The 27,137-nt window shown below is 45.9% G+C and overlaps 1 protein-coding gene and 1 long non-coding RNA gene across 2 annotated transcripts in view; one reads left to right on the top strand and one right to left on the bottom strand.

The window, feature by feature from the left end:
* LOC147627316 (protein PAT1 homolog) overlaps positions 1-16,554 on the top strand; it is a 32,191-nt gene extending 15,637 nt beyond the window's left edge. Inside the window, exon 4 of the mRNA XM_086815951.1 lies at positions 14,198-16,554. Coding sequence (XP_086672077.1) covers positions 14,198-16,204 — 2,007 coding nt within the window. The 3' untranslated portion in view covers positions 16,205-16,554. The remainder of the gene's footprint in view (positions 1-14,197) is intronic.
* Positions 16,555-20,104: 3,550 nt separating this feature from the next.
* Positions 20,105-24,595, bottom strand: LOC147627315 (uncharacterized). The gene is made up of 2 exons (XR_015268539.1): positions 24,437-24,595; positions 20,105-20,558 (listed from the first exon to the last, which is right to left on the bottom strand). It is a non-coding gene; the product is annotated as an uncharacterized LOC147627315 (long non-coding RNA).
* Positions 24,596-27,137: the final 2,542 nt, after the last annotated feature.

The raw sequence follows: 27,137 nt of genomic DNA, 5'->3' as shown, positions 1-27,137 counted from the left end.
ATGAAAGATAATTGCCTATGTATGGTGTCTGACACGAGGTAAAAGATTTTGAATGAGTGCCATGCTCCTCCATATGCTGGTCATAGAGGCATAATGCCTGCTACGCACATGATTGAGCGGTATTTCTTTTGGCCAAGTATGCGGAAGGACATAGAGGCACATGTACGTGCATGTATCACCTGTCAAAAGGTGAAATTTGATAGGCAAAAGGCACTAGGTTTTCTTCAACCATTGCCTATTCCCACGCAGCCATGGGAAAGTATTACAATGGATTTCATTATGGACTTGCCATGGACCCAACAAGGTAATGAAGCAATTTAGACAATTGTGGACAATTTTAGCAAGCAAGCTCGCTTTTTGCCAATCAAAAAGACCATCAAAGCTGAGCATATGGTTAAAATATATCTTGCACAAGTGACAAGTGTTCAAGCATCATAGAATGCTGGAGTCGATTGTGGGGGATAGAGATCCCAAGACTACAAGTCTCTTTTGGCGGGCCTTATTTGATAACATGGCACCAAATTGAACTTCTAGAAGCCTATCACTCTCAAACGGATGGGTAGGAACCGGATTCCAATATCACATACCCTGTGTAGTGTTCTCTTGTCCTACATGCTCTCTTGCATATTGTTGCTACCTTGTGTTGGTGGAACAATAGAGAGCAGATGGTAGGGAACATGGGTACTTGAGAGGGTAGTTTGAGTTGCAAGTCTACATCGAAAACCACTTTGTTTGCAATACTATATTCATATGCATTGGTATGTTAATCTGGTCAGAAATGCCCATGACACTATGTACTTGATTCTCCCAAGATCAATATACTTTATTTGAGGGAGGGGCCGACCGTTCCGGCTCATTGTGCGTCTCTTGTCAATTCAGCAAATTACTTCTTGTATTGAGCATGTTGTCCAATAAATCTTGGTGTATTGATTAGCATTGTGTTCAACCAAGTTACACCAGGACTGGAAATAGCTAGTCAGCCAATACATCAGCAGGCAGTCGGCCAATAGAAGAGTGAGTCAGCCAGGAACAAGAGGAGTCGGCCAGCACAGGACAATCCCTAGGACCCAAAAATAGGGAGAAAAAACATGGAAAAATGGAGAGAACTCCTGGGAGGGCACACCCACAACAGAGGCCCTCATTGAGTACTATGGTACAGACGGGAGATGACTGCTAACACCCCCTCTCAGCTCCTGGATGTGGAACCAACCCCAGTGAGCTGGAATGCCCCCGGAGCATCGCTTGAGGTAGAGACTTCGTGAAGAGGTCCGTTGCATTGTCCTCCGTCGATAAAAACTCTAGCAAGATGTCATCAGCAAAAAACTTCTCACGAACAAAGTGACTCTGGATGACCGTGGGTTTCACCAGTGGAAACCCAATATCGCCAAGTAACCTCTGCAATCTCACCACCTTGCAAGCGGGACCACAAGTAGCCCGGTACTCTGTCTTTGTAGAAGACAAGGCAATAGTTGGCTGCCTCTTGTTACTCCATGAAATAGCTCCTGAGCCAAGGGTAAATCCGTAGCCTGATGAAGATCTCCTTGTGACTGGATCTCCTCCCTAATCTAAGTCACTCCAATCTTGGAGTCTGACTCCATCCGTCGTTCCCAATGTCACAGAAGAGTCCAAGATCCTTCGTACCCTGCAGATACCGCAAGATTCGCAATCCTGCGTCCCAATGAGTCTTCAAAGTTGTCTGCATGAATGAGCTCAACAACCCCATTGGAAAGCTCAAGTCCAATTTGGTGTTCAGCAACTAAATCAATGAACCAACAAGCTTTCGATACAAAGAGGCATCAACCTGCTCACAAGGATCAGTAACTGTAACTTTGGTATGCCAAGTTCTGGGAACGTGCTGAAGAGCATACAAGGCCTTCTGTAACTTGTAAACCACCTCCTTTGATCCCGAAACCTCAAAGCTTGGAGGCTGTGTAATATGCAGCGTGAAACCGGCCTCTGGTAGAAACCAAAGTGCGGTAGACTAGCAGTCACCCTTCTAATTGTAGTCCAAATAAATAACAAAATTATCAGGAGCTAGAATGCTCCAGAACTTAAAGGAAATTGACACCTGTTGGCCCCAAAGCTTGGCGATCCTTTCGGTATTTCTTTATTTAAATTCAATGAAATGTATAACTGAGTACAACAAAGCCAGTTCAGGAAAGTAAACCTGCATGTCCAATTTGGCAGCCCTCAAGTGTTAGAAGTCATCTCCTGTCTATATTTATACACCAGGGCCTCTGTTGTGGGTGTGCCCGCCCTGTATAAGGTGTTTTATCATTTTTCCACACTCCCCGTATTTTTCCCTATTTTTGTCCATTTTTCCTAGTGGTGGGGAGGGTTGCCAGAGGATGCCAGGAGCACTCCAGTGCTGGCCGACTGCATACACATGAGTCGTGGGCTACTGGACTGTTGGCCGACTGCAGTTTCTCACTCGTGGGCACTTCTGTGCTGGCCGACTGCATTTATGCAGTCGTGGACGTGGGCACTTCCTATGCTGGCCGACTGCTCTCCTAGGGGCATATATATAGGCCCCTTGCCCCCACCACTCATTCATTCAGTTTTCTCGGGATCTTGTGTATAGAGAAGAGTTTACACACCTATCTCTCTGTGTTTCTTGTGCTGTTTATTTTCTGCAATCTACTTGCTCTCTTGTCTACCCAAGTTTGGTTATCATTTCCGCTGCATATTCTGACATGGTATCAGAGCCCTAGGCTCGAGATAGATCTTGGGAGTTTTTCTGAGCAAGAGGGGGAGTGTTAGGCTGCTGATTGGTGGACTGTTTTGGGCTGAACGGGAAGAGAAGGTGCAAGAGGAAGGCGGGCTAAGGTGCTGGACAGCCACTTGCAGGTTTTCAGATTTTTTTTTCCCCACCCAACCACCCTTTCAGGTTACTCTCCGCGATGGCAGATTTACTAGAGATGGCTGAGAAGCACGTGAAGATTCCGACTCTCCCCACGTTCCCAGTGGATCGGCAACTGGATGGGTCCAATTACGGCATCTGGAAGGTCATGATGGAGTCGGTGCTGGAGTCATATGACCTTGCTGATTTTATCATCATCGGGGTTCCACGGCCGGAAGCTGAGGAAGGGGAGTTACTATCGACGAGGAAGGACCGAGAGGCACAGGCACACATGTGGGATTGTGTCAACGCCAGGGTCCGGTCGTTTATTTTCCTCAATTGCACACCACAAGTGATCAATCATGTGAAGCACATGACGCTGGCGAGAGGCATATGGGAGCACTTGGCTTCTTTGTATAACAGGGTATCCCCCATGAAACGGATCTCCTTGGAAGTGCAGATGCGGGTTATGAACCCTGCAAAGTCTTCGACGATGCGGGAACACATCAACAAGCTGCAGGCCCTTCAGCAGGAAGTCCTACAAGCTAGGTAAGAGATATCATCTGAAGATATGGCCGTCACTTTGCTTTCCCACTTGCCTGGTCAGTATTCTGCTTTCTATTCCTCGTTGATCACGAGTGGCAGGCTCAGCACCATTACTTGGGAGGAGCTTGTGCCAATGGTCTTGGACCAGGAGGAACGTTTCACAAACCCTCCTCACAGCGGAGGTTCGGAGGCCTTAACTGGCCAACGGTCGAAAGGCCGGAATAACAACAAGGGCAAAGGGAAGGCTTCACCGGAGAAGTCTTCTGAGAAGAAGCCCGATCCAGAACGAGAGAAGCTGAAGGCCGAAAGATCTTGTAATGATTGTGGCGAGAAAGGCCACTACTGGAGGAAGTGCCCTAAGCGGTCAGGGAAGAGTGCTGATTCCTCAGCCTCAGCTGCAAAGACTCCGGCATCTGTGCACTTAGAGATGGTGGACTCCGATGCTTCATCATCTTCGAGCGAGGAGGCAGTTGGCTTCACTGTGAAGGATACCCGGGAATGGATTCTCGACAGTGGTGCTTCCAGGCACATGACTCCATCCTGTGACTTCTTTCTGGATCTGAAACGGCAGTCAGGTCGTATCTTTATTGGCGATAACTCCACTATTCCGATACATAGTGAGGGCCGGATGGAGATTATTCCGGACGGCAAGGGGGGCAAGCATGCTTCCCGTGTTCTTTATGTCCTTGCTCTGGGTTTTCATCTTCTGTCAGTGCATGAGGTATGCAAGACTGGCTTTCGGGTGGAATTTGAGGAGCATTCAGTTGCTCTAAGGGACTGTGAAACAGGCAAAGTTGTTTGGGAAGGCGGTGTGGAGAATGGCATCTACAAGCTCTCTGCACTCTCCTCATTGACAGGCGCTCAGGTCGGAGATTTGTGGCACTTTCGTTTTGGCTACTTAAATGTGGATGCTTTGCAGCGCGCCTTCCGGGACCAGATGGTGGTTGGCTTGCCAGATGTTGGTACTAGGCAAGGACGCTGCAGTTCTTGCATACGTGGTAAGCAGCACAGGGAATCCTTTCCGAAGCAGGCTTCCAGGCGGGCTTCGAAACCATTGGAGTTGATTCACACTGACTTGTGTGGACCTCAGCAGATACCATCTTTGGGAGGATCTCTCTATTTTATGCTGCTTGTTGATGATTGTACCAGATTCTTGTGGGTCTACTTTCTTTCCCAGAAGGACCAGGCTTTTGCTCGGTTCAAGGATTGGCACGTGATGGTGGAGAAAGAGTCTGGATATCAGGTGAAGACTCTCAGGGCTGATAAAGGAGGTGAATTCTCCTCGACTGTATTTTTCAGATTTTGTGCAGATCATGGCATCAAAAGGGAATTGGCCAATACCGGATCGCCTTCGGAGAATGGAGTTGTTGAACGTAAGAACAGGACTGTGGTGGAGATGGCGAGGACCATGCTGTAGCATGCATCGTGATCTTCCTCGTCCACTTTGGGGTGAGGCTGTGGCAACGGCTGTCCATACCATTAACCAATCTCCGACGACTTCAGTATCCCATATGACTCCATTTGAGGCATACTTTGGCAGGAAACCCGATGTCTCGCACTTCCGTGTCTTTGGGAGTGATGCGCATGTACATATTCCGAAGAAGCAGAGGGGGAAGCTTGACTCCAAGTCCCGCAAGCTGGTATTTGTGGGGTATAACTCTCTTTCCAAGGGATACAGGTTGTATGATCCAGATAGGAATGAGATTGTTGTCAGTCGGGATGTGGTCTTTGACGAGCATGTTCCAGCATCCACTGTCGAGGAGCCGCCACTTCTTGGAGATCCAGATGAGTCCGATGATGATTCCCAGTCTATCATTCCAGTTGATCCACCTCAGTCATCACAGGAGGTTGAGCCCGCAGCTGGAGTAGAGCCCCCGCGACCACAGGAGGCTCCACGATCTGTTCGAGTACCTAGGTGGTTGTTAGACACCCTTCGGGAGTCAGGTGTCATGGAGCTACCCTCCGAGTGGACCACAGAGGACGGCCCTCGAAGATCACGTCGAGTCCGAGATAAAAGCAACACAGCGGAGCTTCTTCAGGTGAACTATGCCTTGATGTCTCGTATCATGCGGGATAAAGAGCCCACTTCCGTAAAGGAAGCCCTTTCACAGGATACTTGGAGGAAAGCCATGCAGGTGGAACTTGATGCCATCGAGAAGAACAACACTTGGGAGTTGGTACCGAGGCCGTCGAAGCGGTCAGTCATCGGTGTCAAATGGGTCTTTAAGACCAAATACGCGTCTGATGGGTCGGTGGACAAACACAAAGCCAGGCTTGTGGCTAAAGGTTATGCTCAGCGGCTAGGCATCGACTACGAGGATACCTTTTGCACCGACAGCGCGGATGTCCACGATTCGGACCGTTCTTGCCCTTGCTTCTTCTCAGAGTTGGCCCGTGTATCAGATGGATGTAAAATCTGTGTTCCTTAATGGTGACCTTCAGGAGGAGGTGTACGTTGAGCAACCTCCAGGCTTTATTGTTCCAGGATCGGAAGGGATGGTTTACAGGTTACGTAAGGCCTTGTATGGTCTTAAGCAGGCTCCCAGGGCTTGGAATCAGAAGATTGATTCCTTCTTCATTCGGACTGGATTTCAGAGATCGGTTGCAGATCCGAACCTGTATCTCTTTCGAGAACGCGGCATGGTCACACTTATCATCCTTTATGTGGATGATCTCATCCTCACGTGCGGTCATGTGGAGCACATTGGAGTGATGAAGGCTGCCTTGTCAAAGGAGTTTGAGATAACCGATTTAGGCTTACTCCACTTCTTCTTGGGATTGGAGATCTGGCAGACCCAGAGGGGGTTTTTCGTCTCTCAGCAGCGGTATGTTCATGAGTTGCTTGAGGCCTTTGGGATGGAGAACTGCAAGCCTATTACTTCGCCGATGGACCCGAACACAAAGTTAACCGTTACAGATCCTAGTGAGCCAGTTGATGCCTCGCAGTACCGGAAGTTGGTTGGTTCATTGATCTGGTTGCTGAACACCAGATTGGACTTGAGCTTCTCCGTGGGGCTGTTGAGCTCTTTTATGCAGACGCCATTGAAGTCTCATTGGGACGCAGGATTGCGGATCTTGCGGTATCTGCAGAGTACGAAGGATCTGGGACTCTTTTACACAAGAGGGAATGGAGTCAAGCTCCAAGGTTGGAGTGACTCAGATTGGGGAGGAGATCCAGACACGAGGAGATCTACTTCAGGATACAGTTTTACCCTCGGCTCAGGAGCAGTTTCTTGGAGCAGCAAGAGGCAGCCAACTATTGCCCTTTCTTCGACAGAGGCAGAGTATCGGGCTGCTTGTGGTGCTGCTTGTGAGGTTGTATGGCTGCGGAGGATGCTAGGCGAGATTGGGTTTCCACAAAGGGAGCCCACAGTCATCCAGTGCGATAACCAGAGTTGTATAGCTATTGCTCGGAACCCGGTTTTCCATGCCCGGACCAAGCATATAGAGATACAGTATCACTTTGTACGTGAGAAGATCTTGGCTGGTGACATCTTGCTACTTTATTGTTCGACGGAGGACAATGCGGCGGACCTCTTCACGAAGTCTCTACCGCAGGCTACGCTCAGGCGGCACTCCAGCTCCCTTGGGTTGGTTTCACAGCCAGGAGCTGAGAGGGGGTGTTAGAAGTCATCTCATGTCTATATTTATACACCAGGGCCTCTGTTGTGGGTGTGCCCGCCTTGTATAAGGTGTTTTATCATTTTTCCACACTCGTATTTTTCCCTATTTTTTTCCATTTTTCCTAGTGGTGGGGAGGGTTGCCAGAGGATGCCAGGAGCACTCCAGTGCTGGCCGACTGCATACACATGAGTCGTGGGCTATTGGACTGCTGGCCGACTGCAGTTTCTCAGTCGTGGGCACTTCTCTGCTGGCCGACTGCATTTATGCAGTCGTGGACATTTTTCAGCAGTCGTGGGCACTTCCTATGCTGGCCGACTGCTCTCCCAGGGGCATATATATAGGCCCCTTGCCCCCACCACTCATTCATTCAGTTTTCTCATGATCTTGTGTATAGAGAAGAGTTTACACACCTATCTCTCTATGTTTCTTGTGCTGTTTATTTTCTGCAGTCTACTTGCTCTTGTCTACCCAAGTTTGGTTATCATTTCCGCTGCATATTCTGACATCAAGACCTCTTAGCACAAAGGGTTCACACACAGATCTGTGTCCCACAAAAGCAACACACTGTGCTTCCCTATAATCAACCAAGACAATTCAGCAGGGCAGCCTTGAGCACACATCTGGCTGTTCCATGAACATGGTCTCAACTCAGTTCAAATATACATCCACTGTCCAATCTCTGTTTCCACCCTTCAAATTGCCATACCCCTCCTCTCACAAGGGGCCAGATGACACAACTCTGCAGTAGACATAGCCGGGTATGAGTGGGAGTCAGTGTTTCAAGGCCAGACCCGCACATCAGGAGGAGTACGTGGCTTGGGGGGGGGGGGGGGGGGGGAGAGCTGTCCTTTTTAGATCCCATCTCCGACAGATTCTCAGCATCGTTCGGAAGGACGAGGATACACGGTATCTTTGGGTGCGCCTACAGCTTAGCAGTGATAGAGTCATCCACATTGCTGTGTGTTATTTTGTACCACACCACTCCCCTTACGCTGTACATCATGGCCAGTCACCATACTTACCATTATATGGGGATATCATGGAGTTCTCACAGCTGGGGGAAGTCCTCCTGCTCAGGGATTTCAACGCCAAGACGGGAAGTTAGCAGGTCCCACTACTTGCTACCCATTTCAGTACTCCCTGGATGCACCCTCCGTCTCTCTCACACGGGCAGAGATTACCAGACTTATCAGGCAGGACTTGATTCAGCTGGACACTAGGAGGACATGGATACAGCCGACACAGGAGCTTGGTACGAAGATGGCTTTCTATAGGGATCATCTTCTCCAGCTCACGCAGGATGGGTTTGTGATTAGACCCAGCTACATGGATACTCATCTTTCTCATGGGGTACGGTGTGTTATTGGTCAGATGCGCACATCCTCACACCAGCTAGAGATTGAGACTGGCAGATTCAGAGGAGTACCAGCTGAGGCGAGGATTTGTCAGCTATTCTAGATGGAGCCAGAGACAGAGTTACATTACATATGTCACTGTCCAGTATATTATGAGATACGAAGCCGTTTTCACTGCCTGTTTAGAGAGGGTTTCGGACCACTTTCTAGAGTCATGAGATACCAGGATCAGAGATGCCTCGGATTATACTTGCTGGAGCTTCGTAGACATAGAGAGGGTCTCTTGAGAGGGACGGGATCAGAGAGGGAGACACACCTACAGAGGCAGATTACAGACTTCTTTCGACCAGAGATTGAGCAGTTAGGCCAGCAGGCATTGCAGCTAGCCCCAGAGTATAGCCGCACTAGAGGTACACTGATTGATCAGGCTATAGAGCTGGGGCGGTCCAGGCGCCCCAAGATGAGAGGCCCATCTCAACACCGGCGGAGACTACAACAGAGGATCAGGACCATACTAGCACGGCATGGGAGATGTCCAGTCAGAGTACTCACCATGGAGGACATTGAGGATATCTGCCATCGACGACTGATGAGAGACATCTTTGGATAGTGATGTGTATGATGCTTACCTTTGTTGCCAGAGTTTTCCTCCCAGATGTTATCCATTAGGAGCTCCTAGTACCGTACTTTTCCTCACAGTTATTTCAGTTTCAGTTAGTTGTTTTTTAGCTTTTCTTACATAGACATTGTATCAGATCCACCAATTGTTGTAACCTTTTTGGTCTCATAGGTCATTTTGGCCTTTTGAAGACGTTAATATATCATTTCATTTCATTTCTCTCTCTCTCCCCCCATCGCTTGGAGCTGTATGACTAGGCGCTGTACGGACTGCCACGTGTGTCAGTCATATAAATTGCACGAATTGTGCGTACAACCTGTTTGGATTGTCATGCCATCTGTACAGATCTGCTGCCAAAAACCCTAATTTGGTGTTGGTAACCCAAATTGCTACCAAAAACCCTAATTTTCAGCAAAAGCCCTTAAAAAACAATAAAAACCCTAATTTCAGCAAGCCTAATGATGGATATGATCAAGGATTAGACATGGATGATGGCACTGCCTTGTGCACGTGACATCTCCTTGTGCTGAGTTTGATGACAGGATTCTAAGTTTTTTTGTCTTTGACTGTGGATGATTGTCATCATCCCTTGGCTGCTCTGGATTCCAACTGTATCATACTTCTTCCATGGAAACTTAACTGAATCTCTTGTTTAGTCTCAATTCCACTCCATGATTGTGCATTTGTTCGAATGTTGTCCCCTTGCATGCATACCCTTGTCCTTGAACGCATTGACTTATGATTGATGACTGAGGTTGATCAAGGCACCTAACTGAGGTTGCTGCTCCTATTCTTGGGAAGCCACTGAGGTACTCCTTTGAGGACCTAACTTCCATGGGCTAAATGCTGAGGATTCACCTAATACATGCTTGACCTTCCTTATGCTTTTTAACTGCTTGCGTTTACCTTGCTTGGACTTGTACACCCCTTATGACAATGCCCTTGTGGTGAAAGTGTGACGCCCCTGGGGTGGAGGTTGCTCCTCACTTGATGAAGGTAGGGTGGGTGTGGCTACTAGTCCTTGCGCGGCTATTAGTCCAGATATCGTTACTTTGCATATTTTGATGTGAAGCTGTGGGACCTGTAGTGCTTGGTGATGTGGTTGCACCTGATGCTCTGATACTAATGTGACATAGTAGAAGCTTTCTTGTCTTTAATTGCATGCCTTAAGCACCTTGTAGGAACGTTAACGCAAAATGCATGAGAGAAGAGAGAGAGAGACGGGTTTTCCAGTATATGTATTATGTACATAGGAAAAGGTTACATTTATGCTTGGCCATAGGCCTTCCCAAAAGGGCTACTAACTACTTATGACCAATCTCCAAAAGGGAGAAAGATGAGAAATGAGCTAACTTGCTGTGTGCTCATATATGATGCTAATATGTTGGTCGGCCAGCTTCAACTGCTGTCGGTCAACTAATTTGTCCTCTGACATAAAATATGTAGCATAAAATGCTAACTTTTGCACCTAAATTACTCATAAATGCTGCCGACTCTCACACAATGCTGCTGACTGATATTCTACTGCTGTTGACCTGATATGTGCGCGCTGAACTCTGCTGCCGACCTGATGCATGCTGATGAAGATACCCTAAATGCACCTAATACTGCTGCCTAATGAGGGATATGATCAAGGATTAAACATGGCACTTCCTTGTGCATGTGACAACACATACGGTGTGGACTGCGAGGATCTTGATATCTCATGCAGGGCGGGAGCTATCAAGAGTAATAGCCTTGGATCCTTATGCAGGGTGGAAGGATATCAAGAGCAGAATTTGTGAGCCTTGTGGTTGGGAGCCAGAGAGGCCCTATTGCTTGATTTGTATTTATTTATTTGTGCTTGGAGAATTAGGTGCACACTGGTGAGGATTCCTTGGCACTCGTGATCTTGTACTTGGGAGGAGATTCCTTTTGGTAATAAAATACCTTTGGGGGGGGGTGTTGGCCCATCATTCTGGTCCCTAGTGTGGTGTACAGTTTATTTCAGTTGCTTGTGGTTGTGTGGTGATTAGTGCTTAATTGTGTTTACCATTTAATTGATTCCAAGTAACACGCTCGCCCCATTACAAACTTGGTGATTCCAAGACTAAGGTAATCACATGTCCTGAGGAGTTTCTCGTCTTGGATAGGTTTAAGTGCATGTGTAGATTCCTGTACGGCCTGGTGCAAGGGATATTATGTCCCCTACTCCATGCGGAGATTTTGATGGAGGAAGCACTCTAGGGATTCCCTTGAGCACTTTTTGTGGGTATTATTTGACATGATGCTTTTATGTCTCATGTTGAAAATCTAGTGGTCTTGCGGAACACACTTTAGATGAAGAATATAATTTTGGGATTGGCTTTTGTATCCATGTTTTGGGTACTTGTGATGTTACATTAGCTAGTCTCAGCTTAGCCTTTAATTTGGCTACCTGTTTGGAGACACGTGACTTTTGTATTTGTACTTTAGACACATGTGACTTTTGTATTTGTACTTTAGTTTCGATTATGGATCTTCTCCATGGAAAGATGGAATTCCTTTGGATTATGGATCTTCTCCATGGATAGATGGCCTATGTATGGTATACATGTTGGCATTGTTGATTTTTGAATTAATACGGATCCCTCTATGGGTTTATGGATTGACATTGTGGACTCCTGGATTTATTTTGTGGGAAAATGGATTTGTTCTGTGGAGATTTGATTTTGCATTGGTCATTTTCAGCTTGGTCAATCTTTGTCAGGTGTTTTGTGGCCCCTCGTGAGTAAAAGGCTTCACACATTATTTTGGGGTGCCTGGGAAGCTTGAACATTGCTTATATTATGGACTTTGACCTAAGTCTAATAATTCAGGGAAAAAGCGTGTAGAGAAAAGTGTGAAGGAAAAATTACACACAAAAGCATTGCCTACATATGTATTTAATGGCCGTTTTTATGTGCTTTTGGAGGAGATTGCGTCGAGGTCATCATCACCATCACTGTTGTCCATACACTGCTTGGTCCTGTCTGGATAGGCCATACCTGTTTGTACATGCGTACTGCTGCCCTGCAGCACCCTGCTGTATAGTACTGTCTGTACGCTGCCTGCTATGGTACCTGCAGCACTTACTGTGTATGATGAAGTGGACCTGCTGTACCTGCAGCACCATCTGTATATGCTGACGTGGCAGGCCGTACGTGCTGTATGTGCTGAACTGTTTCGTACCATGCTGATTATGGCTGATCGTACCTACCATACCTTATGTACCTGCTGAACCATCCGTACTTGATGTGTACCTGTTGTACTGGTTATTCTACCTACTGTACCGATCATTGTACATGCCGTACCTGTTGTACCTGTTTATTGTACTTGCTGTTTCGGTTGTTGTGCTGCCTATTGGATGTACTACCATTGTATATTCTGTTTCTTATATCTATGGATTGGCTGCTGTACTCTGCATGCTTGCAGTACCATGTGTATCTATTGTGCTTGATGGTTGTACCTTGGTTTCCGGTGGAGCTTTGGAGATGTTCTTGGTTGCCTATCCTCTTGGCCAGCCACCCATAATTTGACAATACTCTTCGAGATTTCATGGGTTTACAGGAAACCTATGGTATATGGACATCTTTTGGGACATTGTATTCTGAATTTTTGATAATAAAGCACCCCCAAAGCTAGTTCTTGCACAGGTTGTTGCTGATGTGATCGGTACAACTGCTTCAGCAGCAATTTTTTCAATGTCGTTGTCGAAAAACAAGTCACATGTGCATGTTCAGCCTTTCCAGTGCCAATTCAGGCACATGCCTCTTTAGTGCCAATACGGGCATGAGCATTTCTTGTATCAACATGGATACAAGCCTTTCTTGTTCCATTCGGGCATAGACCTCTCTTGTGTCAATATGGGCACAGGCATTTAATTATCAATATGGATACAAATCTTTCTTGTTCCAGGATGGGAACAAGTCTTTCTTGTACCAATTCAGCCACAAGCCTTTGCCATTTGCCTTGTGACATAATTAGGAGCCATTGCCTTGTGACAAAAGAACTCATGCATAATTCCATATTGCAAACAATTTTTCTTTGTGATGTGCTTTATCTGGAAGAGTTGTTTGTATTATGTTGTAGGGGGGGTGCCTTGCAATCGGCACCATATTGTCCACTACATTGCTTTGTTTGTTAAGTATCTTTATAATGCACCATATTGATTGCACCTGCTCCTTGGAGAATTCCCTCGCTAATTTGAACTAGTTTCGTTTCAAATCAAACTTTCATTTTTCAATTTTGCATTTATGATTGAACTAGTACGTGGAAGTGTGCATTGAGCTAAGTATATGTTAACAAGTTTTCCTATGTGAAGACCTTAATCCATGCTAACATTTTGACTTGTGAAAGGGTTATTTAGAAAGCCTTTACAGTTTCCTGTCAACTGCTCAAGATGTTTGCTATCATTGTTGCTTTGCAATCTTGTTTTGGAAGGCGCAAACATAGTTGATTTTTGTAAACACAATGTGCTAGGTTGATTGAAATTCTCACCCAGGACGACACAATGCCTTTTTTCTTGCTCTCTTTGTAGGCTCAAGGTTGCTTCTTCAGCATTTTGTGGCTACCAACATATAACTTGAGCTGATGCTCAGTATCTTGACAATTTAATGTTCCATAACTTAACTTGCTTGTGGAGAGGCCTGGATCAAAATCTGTGTCCGTTATTTTGCACAGGCAAGCCAAAAAGTAGCTACCTTATGTAGAAAGTGAAACTTAACAAATGAAAGTATGTTTAAAACAATCATTTTACTGTTGGTACATTTGGGTAAGCCCGAGCCATGGAGCGTGCCTACAAGTGGCTTAAGTGTTGCAAATTTGAATTTCTGAATCTTTGGCTCTTTTCCTTTCAGCATGCATCTAACGTTTTTTCCTGTCTGCAAACCATCTTGAGTAAGAGCTGCTCAAAGTAGAATATCATTGGTTGAACAACCACCGTAAATAGGCACTATCTTCTTGTTTCTCTGCATGTCAGGGGCATGGTCCATGGATCCTCTTATGGGTCACCAGCATGAAGTGTTGAAGCGCAAGTTATGTCCAAGAAATGTAGTAAATGCACGTCTCTGAAATGTTTTGTTTTAAAAACTTGTTTGGCATCCAGTTTGGGATTCAGTAAAATTTCTCTCTATCGAGGTCTTAAAATTTGCTTATTGACTTTGCTAGTTTTGGTGCACAATTCTGCTTATAACTATCTTGTTTTTTGGATGTCAGAATCTTGGACTTCGGCCCACTCATGACCCTGAAGTGGATTATGGTTCTCGCACCTGGTTTGGCAATGAGCAGCTACAGCCTATGCAGGAAGCCCATGAAATGCGGGCACCTAATTTTCTCTCACAGCGGCAATGGGCAGGAGCAGAATCAGGGTTTGCTCAGACGCCATTCCCCATGGCTGGGCCTTATCCACCTGTGCGGTTGCAAGTGCCAGCAACAATTCAGAATGGCCGGCAACAGGCTGCAGCATCTCATGGGAGTGTGTCCCCTAATTATAGGCCCCATGTTCCAGATCCTCGGTCTCTCCCTATGGGGGGAGCTCTTCCACCATATTTACAGTATGGAGGGAGCCATGTTTTCAATCCTCCAGCTCCACAAGGGCAATGGTTGGCTGCACCGAACATGCAGCTTGGGGTCTCTGGAGGGTTAATTCATGGCTTTATGCAACAGCAGGTGGCCCAGCAACACACCTCATTGCCTCCTCAGGTAATGCTAAGGCAGTCTGGACATCCCAGGATTCCCACTGCGTATGTGCAACAAGCATTGTTTAATCCTATGCCGTCAGCACCACCTTTGATGGCTAAATCTAATGATCATTTCATTATGGCTGGTGGAAGGGATTCTCGCCATGAATTTCAGCAGCGAAACAGACAGACATTGCGGCCTTATCAACAAGGCACATATGATTCAAGTAACCTTTCTAACAGGAGCGGTATTCGGCAGCAGTTCAGATCCAAGTACATGACTGCAGAGGAAATAGAAAGCATTGCAAGGATACAGCTTGCTGCAACACACTGTACTGACTCCTACATTGATGATTATTACCATCAAGCCGTTCAAGCAAAGCATGCAGGTGGGACATTTCATGGAAGGCGCTTTGCTCCTTCTCATCTTCGGGATTTGCCCTCACATAGACGTGCTCCAGCCATGCAGCCTACTTTTGTTCCAGTGGATGGACTGGGGAGGGTTCCTTTCTCCTCTATTCGAAGACCACGGCCGTTGTTGGAAGTTGATGATCCCTCTGTCCAAACAGGGGGACCTAGTGAGAGTCTTAATCTCAAGCTGTCTGAAAGGCCTTTGGAGCAGGAGCCAATGCTTGCAGCTAGAATTGCTATAGAGGATGGATTATGTCTTCTTTTAGATGTGGATGATATTGACCGGTTCCTATCAGCAGCACAGCTTCCTGATGGTGGAACTCAACTGAGATGGCAAAGGCAGATGATGCTAGAGGGTTTGGCTGCCTCATTGCAGCTGGTGGACCCCTTGAACTCAAGAGGGAACGACTTAGGTTTGAGAGAGAGGAATGAACAGATAACGGGAGTAGAAACCAAGGAGGACTTTGTGTTTCTACGCCTTGTCTCACTTCCCAAGGGGCGGAAGCTTGTGTATCGGTACCTTCAACTTCTGCCACAAGGAAGTCAGCTAGTTCAGGTAGTCTGCATGGCTGTTTTCCGTCACCTCCGCTTTCTGTTCGGTGTTCCTCAGACAGACTCAGATGCAGCAGCAGCCACTTCAAAATTGGCAAACACAGTAGCTAACTGTGCTGCCCGAATGGATCTAAATATGATAAGTGATTGTTTAGCAGCTGTTGTGCTTTCTTCTGAGCAGCCTCCTCTTAGACCTTTTGGTAGTGCATCTGGTGATGGGGCCAGTTTGATATTGAGGTCTGCTCTTGACAGGGCCACAGATCTCTTAACTGATTCTAGCTTTGCGTTCCCTTTTGAGGATAGAGAAATTTGGCAAGCAACCTTTGACAGTTTCTTTCTTTTACTGTACAAATACTGTACAAACAAGTTCGATAGCATCCTACACTCAGTGGCAATGTCCTCACCACCAGGAAGGTCTGTGGCTATTAACGCAGCTGCTGCAGGAACAATGAGTAAAGAGATGCCCATAGAGCTTCTTCGAGCTAGCCTACCACATATGAATGAACACCAAAGGAAGTCACTCTTAGATTTCACTCAAAGATCAATGGCCTTGGGGGCTTTGGGTGGACACAATGCATGAGACAGCCATGCCAGCAGCACTGCTGCAGTTCCAGGCTGCTATTTTTGAAAGGTGTGTTCTTTGAGCTTTGATTTGGCTGGTCTCAACTCTGACTTTTGTGCTGTATGGGGGGCTAGCATGGTGGACCTGCAAGGCAATGGCCATGACCTTGAGAATCGCCCCTATGATAAACTTTTCATCTTTTTTGTGTTGACATGGCTGGGACATGACAGTAGACATTGCAGTTGTAATCAACCACTTGCACATATACTTCTGTTGCTTCTGTTGCATGGTTTTTGATAGGATGCTAAACCTGAGGATAAAAGATCCAAACTCAACAAAACAAATGCAATGTCATCTTTTTTAATCAACTCTGTACAATTTTGTATGTCTGGTTGGTAAGCCAGTGATAGGTGCACTTTTCAAGCCTTCTCTTTACTGCAGGGCATTTTTCATGGTTTCTGTTGGAACACCTACTTTTGTTCGACAAAGGCATGCTGTTTGCTTGGCATACAAGCTCCAAAATCCATCTTCTTATGCAAGCGATAGATAATAATTAAGTGGTGGCTGAGTGAGAATAGAATGGGTGCCTTTGTGGAAGGATATAAAATAGTGCATTGCCATTGGTTTTTTACACTTAAACTTGTGAATGAAACGGTTGTCATTTGTTAGGCTTTTATTACATGAAGTACACTTGTGCCTTCCATTTATGCAGTGTGTGATGGTCGCTATGTCTCTGTATTCTTGTGTCCATCTATTGGCACTACAAATCCTTAGCACTCCATAATACAAGCTTGACTTTGTTTAGGTTATAGCACGACTTTCCTTGCTAATTCATTTATTGAAGCCAAATGTAAAATATAGTGCATGTATATAAAGTGTGGACAATAGAGGATCAATGCCTTTATCATTCTCCTGTTTGTAGGACTCGAAATTGAAGCTTTAAGACTTCGCATTTGTTGAGATAACTTATATTGTCCAAGCCTTGAACTTGAATGTACCACTCCTAAATGTAGGGCATGGGATATACGTGAAGAAGGTTGTGAGCTCCCCGGCTGTTTTGCTGAGCAGTACACCCCTTGTCTCGGTCTCCTCTGTGCTGCCCTGCTTTGCCCTCCTTTGCCTGCTTTCACCCCCACTCTACTTCCCCCCTTCCCTTGCCCTGTGCACCCTTGCTTCTGCGTGCACACAACACCCCCCCCCCCCCCCCCCCCGGCCCCCGCGCGCGCGCGCGCGCAAAGAAAAAAAAAAAACCACCAAACAAGCCCTTATGCTCGCAATTTCTTCCCCCCTTTTGCCAGCCTCTTCCTCTTTTTTGCTTCCTCCCTGCTTTTCCGTTTAGCCTCAGTCGGAAAGTTTTTTCTTAGTATTCAAGTTGACCTTTTTTGCTTAGTTTAGCATCATGGCTAATCATTCCTTCCCGGCCGGTGAACCATTAATTTTATAGCTTGTGACCCTCTTCGTTGGGATTGAAAGAGACACCAAGGCGACCCACTTTGCCAAAATCTTCAGGTCACATTCATCCCATCTCCAAGCCTTCGATTGGATACTTGGCGTTGTCCTCGGAGTTTCGCACTCCACTTCAAAGATGTGAGGTTGCTTGGGAGAGGTTTCTTTGAAGTGGACTTTGATGTTGAGGAAGGCAGTTGCCGACCGTTGAGGTGCTGAAGGGCAGCCCATTCCAAGTGGACCCGGGGAAGATGTTCCTTCTAACATACACAAGCTATTTCGACTCTATTGAAGAAGACTTGAACTGCTTTCCTCTTGCACTTAGGTTTCGAGGTCTTCCACATGTGTATTGGCTGATGTTGGAGACCATTGAGTCAGCTTTTGAGCTAGTCCTATTGTTGCTCCCTGTCGCTGTCTAATCGACATCTATTGCCCAGGTGGTCAAACATTGCCTCGCGGAACACTGTCCCTAGGGTTATGGTGCCTGCTCTTGACAATGAGCTCATTGAGAACTTGGTGTTGTTTTCGAGACCTAATGGGTTGTCGAAGGAACGTATGGAGATTGCAAGTAGACTTGACCAATGTCAGGTCTGTCACCAATAGGGGTACTTTGCTAGGGGGGATAAAGGTCGTAGGAGAAGGTGCAAATGCAGCTCTCAAGTGACACATGTTGTTCAAAGTCAAGAGCTTACCTTAGCCTTGCCAAAGCATGTGTCGTTGGGTCTTGCCTTCAAGCCACAAATGTAACTTCCCATTGTGGGTGCGCTAGCTCGTGTGTCGTGTCCTTACTCCGTTGTCACATAGGAGTGCTCCTTTTGCCAAAGGGGTGAAGGGAGAGCTCTCAATGCCTAGATGGAGGCAAGAGGAGATTGTCCTTCCTGATGGTTCTTTCTCACAAAAAATAGGGGAAAAAGAAGCTAATTAAAGAGGGAAACCTACAGTCAAACCTATTTAAGCATGCATCCATCTAACAAGCATGAATTTAGAAGCATACAAGCAAGCAAGAAGAGGGAAGAATGAGAGCTCACTCGGCCGGTCAAATTGAAAAATGGTATGGTCTTTATTACTAGTCTTAAGCAACTATGTATACTAAGTCCTTAGACTTCTCTATTTGACATTAAGCGTAGGTAAGGTCGCTTTATATGTTCCAGTGTTATTTTACAAAAGTTAAGCGCCTGTTTGTGTGGGTAAGATGGCAAAGCACCTTACGGTAGGTCGGGTGGGCGAAACCATGTTAACCCATGGAGTGGTTAAACAAATCCCCCTCCTAATGGTGACTCCATCCTAGTGTCACCCAAGTCGATGATGAAGTTGCTCCGAGAAGTGGATGGTGTGGATGGTGGTGAAGCCACTGCTGGGAAGTGAATGGTGGTGAAGCTACCGCTAGGAAGTGGATGATCTAGGATATGACATGAAGTTGGTAGCCGAGGTTAAGTGGTAAAGTTTGGGATCGACTTGGAGCCGAATGCAAGGCAAAATGGAAGGAAAACTTAGCCGAGACGTAGGCAGCTTGTTGAGGTGGCATGTTAAGTGATGGAAAATGTAGAGATTCGTCATGCCAGGCCCCCAAGTTGTGTGGACCCTTCAACATGAGGGAGTTCGGAGAAGCAATCTGCACCCTGTGATGGGCTAGATGAGTGCCAGGATCCCATGGAATGATTGGTATGGATAGATGAAGGTCCGATACATCGTGGTGCGACATGGTATGATGCTCGGGTCTCATAGCATGATGCCTAGAGATTGGGCTATTGCTTGAGAAATATGTCAGCCATGGCGAGGTGGTGTTGATGTTGAATTGGAGTCAATGTAGAGGGTATAGGCATGGGAGCTCATTGGAGGTACCTATAAGGTCGCTAGAAGGATGGCAGTGTCGATGGTCAGAAAGGAAGCATTACAAGGCACCTATGTGGAATTGTGGAACATTGAGCATTGTCGACCTTGGGCAGGCAGCGTTGCTTTGACCTTTTGGGCATCTCTATCTCACTTGATTAGCAAAACTGTAGTAGGCAAGTTTGGTGCCTAGGAGGGAGATGCAAAGCGTGCTTGATGGAGTCACCGCTCTATGTGAAGATCACCGTTTGGGTGCATGAATCCGACGTGCCCCCATAGGCCACAATTGGGATGGCCGTTTGATTGGGCAAGATGGAAGGCCAGGAGCCCTTGTGAGTGTGTAGACGCCATAGACCATGATTGGATTGGCCATTTGATTGGGAAGATGGAAGGCTAGGAGCCCTTGTGAGTGTGCAAACGCCAAAATTGTGAGTCATGGATGGCATGAGGGCTGGACTGAGCAAGAACAAGATTCGATGGTTAAGACGAAACTGGGCAAGGTAGGCATGGATGCAGTGTAAAAAGGAGATCCGGTGCCAACGTGTCTTGATAAGATGTGGTTTACAGCATTGGGTGTGAAGGACTGACCAGGTCTAAGTTCCGAAGGGCCGATGGTGGAAGGATGTGGGTGAAGAGGATTGAGTGCACAATGAAAACTTGCAAAGGTTTGGCTGTAAGTGGAAGCTGATTTGGTTTTGGTGGTAGAAGGATTGTCTTTTTGTTTTTAAAAAATAAGGCAGGAGAATATATATTAGAAAAATCTCACATGGAGATAGAAAGAGGCCAGTACAACCATCAGGAACATAATATCAGTATGGTGGAGACTCTCCACCTTATACTAACATGCTACATAAACGGAACAGAGATGTGTATCCAAAGCATCATCCTTCAGTTGTAGATCGTGTAAAGCACTGAGAGAGGATCCAGCTGGGTACTCCTTGTTAGTGGCAGCATCTTCTTTGATAGCTCTTTTTTTTGCAGCCTTGATCTTCTTCTACAATGTAGTACTAGTCTTCTCCAAGACTTTGTTCTTGCCTTGACTTGTCTCTCTGGAACTTTCCAATTGGTTCAACCTGGTTCTTTGAACTCTTCTGGCCTGCACAGTCAAATCAAATCTCAGACTCGGGCTAGCTGAAGTGGACAGATGGTTGAAAACCCTTTGATTCCCTGCTTGATAGATCTGTTCAGGGTAAAGGGAGGGGATAGAACTCCATTCTCATTGACTCTGGCTCTGGCATTCCCAAACAAAGTAGCTACTGAGTGGATGAACTTAGGGACTAATCCCATACTTGCCAGAGAGCTGAGAATAAAATCCCACTCCAATCTATCATAAGCTTTGTCAAAGTCAATTTTAAAAAAGAGGAAATCTTGGTAGCTCTGTTCAGCATACTCAATACCCTCCCAAAGGGCTATAATAGCATCTAAGATGTATCTGCCTCTTACAAATCCCTTCTGTTCTTTCCTAACCCATTCAGAAAGATGATTTGTCAGTCTATTAGCCAGTGATTTAGCATAGATTTTATAGGCAGTACATAGTGTGGTAATAAGTTAGAGAGGAGGTCCTTGTCCCCTCTTTTATGAACCAGCTTGTTGCCACATTCATTTATGTTCTTGGGGAGGGCTTTATATTGCATAGCCTATTGCCAAACCTTCAAGAGAGGGGTTAAGATAGAGTCCTTGAAAGTCTGAAAGAACTCAGCAGGTAGTCCATCAAGGCCCGGGCTCTTTCTAGGCTTCAAGCTGTCAATAGCATCAGCCAATTCCCACTCTATCAGGTCACTTTCCAGTTGCAATCTGAGTGAGTTAGGGACAACCCTATCTATACTAGCAGCTACCTTTTGCATACATTCCAGCCGGTGGGGGGAACATTTAGGCTCTGGGGAGAAGAGCTTGGCAAAGTGGTCATGAGCAAAGGTCAGGTTCTCTTCTGGGTTTTCAACATGGATACCAGTCTCATTCTTCAGGAGGGGAATCACCTCTTTAGCAGATTTCTTTTTTAGAACTTGTATCATCTCTTTGGAAGGTCTATCAACGCTTCCAGCCCACCAGTCTCTCAGAAAGAGTCTAAGGTGGAAGCAACTGATTTGTTCTTCTCTCTTGAGACTTTCTTTGACAGCAAGGAGCTGGGCCTGGAGGTCAGACCTACCTTCATTTACCTCTCTCTCTAAATGTTCTAGATCTCTGTACTTGGCCCTCTTCTCTCCTGTCTGATTGTTGTAACCTGTTTTCTGATTGAGATCAGGTAGGCTTGGGATTCTTTAACAGCTATCGACCACTGCCTAGTGGGGAACTCATAGGAGCAGAGATTGGATTTCCAGATTCTTTTGATTCCTTCCTGGACTGTTGGGAGCTCAAAAGCTGAGGGTAAATGTGGAACCAAGAGGCTCTCACTTTGGAGCTCTCTTTTTCAAGACCGAGGACCACAGGGTAGTGATGAGAGAGAGCTAAGGTTTTCATGACCTTACATTTAATGTTTAGGTAGGTGTTGCAGATAGGGTTGGCAACATAGAACCTGTCTAGCCTGGCTTCCCTGAGGTCCTCCCCCATCCTTCCATTGGACCAAGTGAAATCCTTGGAGAGATCAGGGTCAAACAAGTCCTGAGAAAGAATCAACTCCTCCCAACATCTTTTCTCTCTCCCCTGGATACAAATCCCAAGGCCCTTGAATCTATCAAGGGGGATTCCACCATGTTAAAGTCACCTGCAATTATGAGGGGACCTTGCAAATCTTGAAGCGAATTCCACAGTGCTAGTCTTGAAGCAGCAGGACCCGAGGCATATAGGGAGACCACCGTCATAGGGGAGTCGCCACGTAAGGATACCGCCACCCATCTGTTGCAGGGACTGGAGTTAATACTCCTAACTAATGGGGCCCAATTCTGATGAATGCCCAAGGTACATCCACCACTGCCAGATTTATGGTCTGTTTCTCTCTCCCCTGGATACAAATCCCAAGGCCCTTGAATCTATCAAGGGGGGATTCCACCATGTTAAAGTCACCTGCAATTATGAGGGGACCTTGCAAATCTTGAAGCGAATTCCACAGTGCTAGTCTTGAAGCAGCAGGACCCAAGGCATATAGGGAGACCACCGTCACAGGGGAGTCGCCACGTAAGGATACCGCCACCCATCTGTTGCAGGGACTGGAGTTAATACTCCTAACTAATGGGGCCCAATTCTGATGAATGCCCAAGGGTCTGTACTGTACCAGACATGATGACTCGATACCTTAGCAAGTCTTGAGGTAAGGTTTGGTCCCGACACTTTAAGTTCCTGGAGACGTATGAAATCTGGGGAGCACTCAAACTCATACAGCCAGTTTTTGATTATAGCTGACCCATGGGAGTCAATGATCTCTTTGACATTAAGGGAGACAATCTTCATTGGAGACCGTTGCTCTTTTTTCTCCCTGGGTTGCCAGGGGTCATGGGTTAGCTTGTGCTCTAGCTTTCTTCTTCAGGTTCTGATTCTGAGAAGGCTTTGACAAGCTATCTCCCTGAAAGCAAGATGGGTTTGGGTTGGGAGATGATAGGTTCTTTCCTTGGTGAGAGGAGGTTTCTTTGAGGACTATCTCCATTCCATCAATGTGGTCGACCTCTTCAGAGAGGGAGGTTTTGAGCTGTGTTGCTAAATTGATTCATCATCCTCAAAGTTACTGGACTCCTCCTCAGAGGAACTGAGAAGCACATTATGTATGGGGTTGTAGGCATTATTTAAAAGAGCAGTGAATCGGTTAAGGGAGTGGACTGGGGGTTTGGGTTTAGTATTCTGAGGAGCTTTGCCTTTCTTTCCTCCTATTTTGAAACCATCCTCTGTGCCTGTGGGGATAGCTTCCTTTTCTTTATCCTGAGACATAGGGGGAGGGGATTTAATGGGGCAATTTCTGATGTAATGACCATGTGTCCCACAATAAAAGCAAGCATTGGGAAGGTTCTTGTAAGTTGTACAACAAAACCTAGTTTATGATCTGGCCTCCACCTATGTTGATGCTAGGGACTCCCGCAGCTCTTTAGTCATATCCAATTCAACTAAGATCTGAGGATGCAATCTTGGGTTAAATTCCAGTGCTGGCCTTCCTAAAGGGGATACTATTCTTTGCAGCAGGGGGTAGAGAGAGAATGGGAGATTGGGTAGCTCCACCCAGACCGGGACTTCACTGGGTTTGTCATCCATAGGGGAGAAGGATGGAAACTTCTTGAACAGAATCAGAGGAGAATTTCTGATAGTCCATTGTCCAGTACTGAGGGCATCCAAGGCCATTTTCTCTTCCTTAAAGAGGAAGATAAAGAAGTTGTTGGGAAGGTATTGAGTGGTGACTAGCACATAACCTCTAGTCAACAATTCTTTGTGAATCCACGATTTTAATACTTCTATAGGGGGGCGGGGTACAAACACCTGCCCTATCAGTGCCCGAGCCTGGTAATCTCTCTCCAGATCCCTTACTAACTTTTCAGGGAGGTTAACAGAGAGGGAGTTACCCGGAGATCTATGCCCTTGCAATGCTGCAGCTTGATCTTGGTTTATTGCTCTTCCACTTGCATGTTGAGATGACTCTTTGTCCGCGCCCTGACTTGCACCAAGAGGGCCTTCAGAATCTTTCCCAGTACCAGGGACATAGGCTACTTTTCCACCCCCCGCGGTTAGGTCTTCGTGCAAAAGGGGGAAAGGCTGGGGGGTAGGACTTTATTGAGCACCACTCAGAAACATCTGCAGACCCGGTGGAAGGTGCTGGAGGCCTGGATTCCCTTAACCCCATGCATTGATGCGACCAGACTGTTCCTTGAAGGCAGGACCTTGCTCACCTGCAATGGGATTCCTTTTTGGTTTGTATGTGGTTTGTAATTGGGCTATCCGACGATGTACCTATAAACAATCCCATATGTACTAGCTCTATCCTCCATGGGTGGGGAGCGCTCCACTTAGTGGGCAGCCAATAATAAAAGTAGTAAAAGGAGGGGGGTCACCTGCACTTACCGATTGTTGCGAAGACGCGGACGTCGGCATTGCATTGCTCGTTACTTGTTGCTGAACCGCGGTGCACCGGTGTGGGCATTGCCGAGTGGTGGCTTGGTTATAAGCATCGAGGTTGAGGGACTAGCATCTCTGTCTTCTTACCAGGCTTGAAGATTCGTTGGTGGGGCTTGTCAGAAAGGCCGGGGGAAGAGATTGGTGAAGAGGACGGTGCATGTGCATGTAGCAGTGTGGTTGAGAGGTCGAGGTCGGGATGGGTGTAAAGGGAGTTCTCTCTCTCCCTCTCTATTCTCTTTCTCTCAAGCTCTTTTCTTTTCATACTCACACATACAACCACATACCGACAAACAGACACACACACATATAGAATTGGGATCTCATAGTGCATCAGAATAGGTACTGTAATGGTGAGTAGGTCAATAGAGAGAAAAGTTGAAGCAAGACCAGTCTTTCCGGTGCATGTTGACCTCTGGTTACTGCATTTCAACTGTACCTGTCACCACTACAAAGAAGATAAGGAAACCCTATAGACTAGTGCAATTATCTACAAGCTTTCTAATGTGGTCACACAATCTCCTACCAATGGGATAATAGCCAGGGGAAAAGTTGTTAGCAGCATCTTCTTTGCCATTGATGAGTTGCTTGGGATGGAAGAGCTGTCTGTATGTGTCCATAAGCACTTCATATATCACGATGGGCTCCAAATCTACAAACACAACTCATGGCACATGCTTACTAGCCCCAATTTCTCCTCCTTCAATGGTCTTGGCATGGGCATGTGGACATCAAGATGGATCCATGCTCGAGGCAATCAGACTTCGAATAGGTGTTGCTGAGACCTGGATGCCAACTTGATGAATATGGACTAAGATGTACACCCTCATGGTGAAGAAGAGAAGGAGAAGGAGAAAGCTTGAAGAGCTTTAGGGTTTGCAAGGGAACTCGGTGAGCAGATCTAGCCCTCTCTGCACCAGTCAGGAAATGGGCAACCTTTAGGAAGATCGGCTCCTAGGAGCCTTCCCTGATAATTCAACGTCTTTGATCACCGATCTCACTTCTACAATTACAGTCTAACTTGACCAATCTCTTATCTCTTGGTTCTTGGATTGTGGCCATTCAATATCATTAATCGTTGATCCTGGATCGTGGTAATCCGATTCCTGAATGATCCCACTTTTTGGACGATTCAATTTCTTTGATTGTCGATTCTTAGATCTTAGCGTTCTGATTCCTCGTCCATCCCACTCTTAGACGATTAACCTCACTGATTGTTGATTCTACTTCTCAAATTGCGATTCAGCCGCACCGATCTCACATCTTTGATTTTTACCTTCGAATCGTCAATTCGACTTTACAAATCGCTACCGATTTCAATCCGACTTTAGATCACTAATCGGGCAATTGATCCTTTTTTTTGGACAATTCTTGATATGTTTTGGGCTTTTTTTAAACCGTGCGTGTCCTCAGCGGGGCAAGGGTGGAGAGTCGCTTGCCCATCCACGACGAAAGCTTGGACCACGCCACTTCCCGTGGTCATCTTGGCTGGTGCACTTGTCTTGATTCTGGCCTTCCAACGATAAGGAGAATTTTGGGATCACATTTTGGTTATTTAGTTCAAGGTTAGAGACCAATAAGATGAGGCGCTAAGTTTACAGAGATATTCCCTTTGATTCCGATATGTGTAGTAACTAAGTTGTTTTCACTTCACAGTATACATAATAAAAATGCATTCTATACAAAAATAAACAATAGGAAAAACATCCCACGATCCAAAAACTGTCACTGCAATGATTCTCCATATTGTCATGTTTTAGATTTCCCTCTAAACGAAATATATGGACAAAAAAAGGAAAAGAAGAACCTAAATGTATTTTCATATACACCATGAGGGTTTTTCTCTTTGTTTCAACCATGTCTGTGCAAGAATGCTCTAGGTGCCCTTCCTCTATACTTGAATCCATATGTGTATCAAATACATTGGATGGAAGCAATTGTTGGATGCCCATCACAATAAACCATGATAGCTGGGTTCTTCTTTTGAGTTCATTTCTTCTTGGAAGGGACGTGTGAAAGATTTTATGCTTTGCGAGAATAAGAGAACAATAAAGGAAGTTCTAGTTCAACATGTGTTCATGCAAAGAGAACTCGTTTTAGAAGAATGCCCTACAGGTGTACCATTTAGCAAGCCTAACTGTAAGTATTCAACGCTTCATGAGTATTGAGCTTCAATATTGAACTTCTAATTATTTTTTAGTATGTTTAAATTTTTATTCATCCTTATTTGTCTTTGATATGTCCATATGTTTATCCGTCCTCCGACATTGAATGATAGCCTGTACAATCTATTGTTGGGATCTTTGATGTGATTCATGCTTACATTGGTGAGCAACAATATAAAGGGAAAAGTTCAAGGTCACTTGAAGAGCATGGTATCTTTTTTTAAATCATTTTAACTAGGCTCTAAAGGGAAACTCCATTTTTGGTACTTTAGAGTATCTTCCTCTTCCCAATTTCAAAAGTGAAGAGTAGCCACTTCAAAACTCAAATACGAGCGAAAGTTTCAGACACAAGTTGTTTTCAGAGGTTCAAAGGTGTCTTAAACCCAACATAGCAAGCATGCATATTAAATTAAAGATTTTCATGCCTGTAAATGTGTTTGTTGAATTCTTCTCCGATCGTGAAGTAAGAAGAACCAAATCTATGT

This window comes from Cibotium barometz, chromosome 21, assembly GCF_041138505.1.
Source record: "Cibotium barometz isolate CiBa-2024 chromosome 21, ASM4113850v1, whole genome shotgun sequence".
Taxonomy (NCBI): Eukaryota; Viridiplantae; Streptophyta; class Polypodiopsida; order Cyatheales; family Cibotiaceae; genus Cibotium; species Cibotium barometz.
Note: the sequence above shows the minus strand (reverse complement) of the source record. Positions and strands in the feature narration are given on the sequence as shown.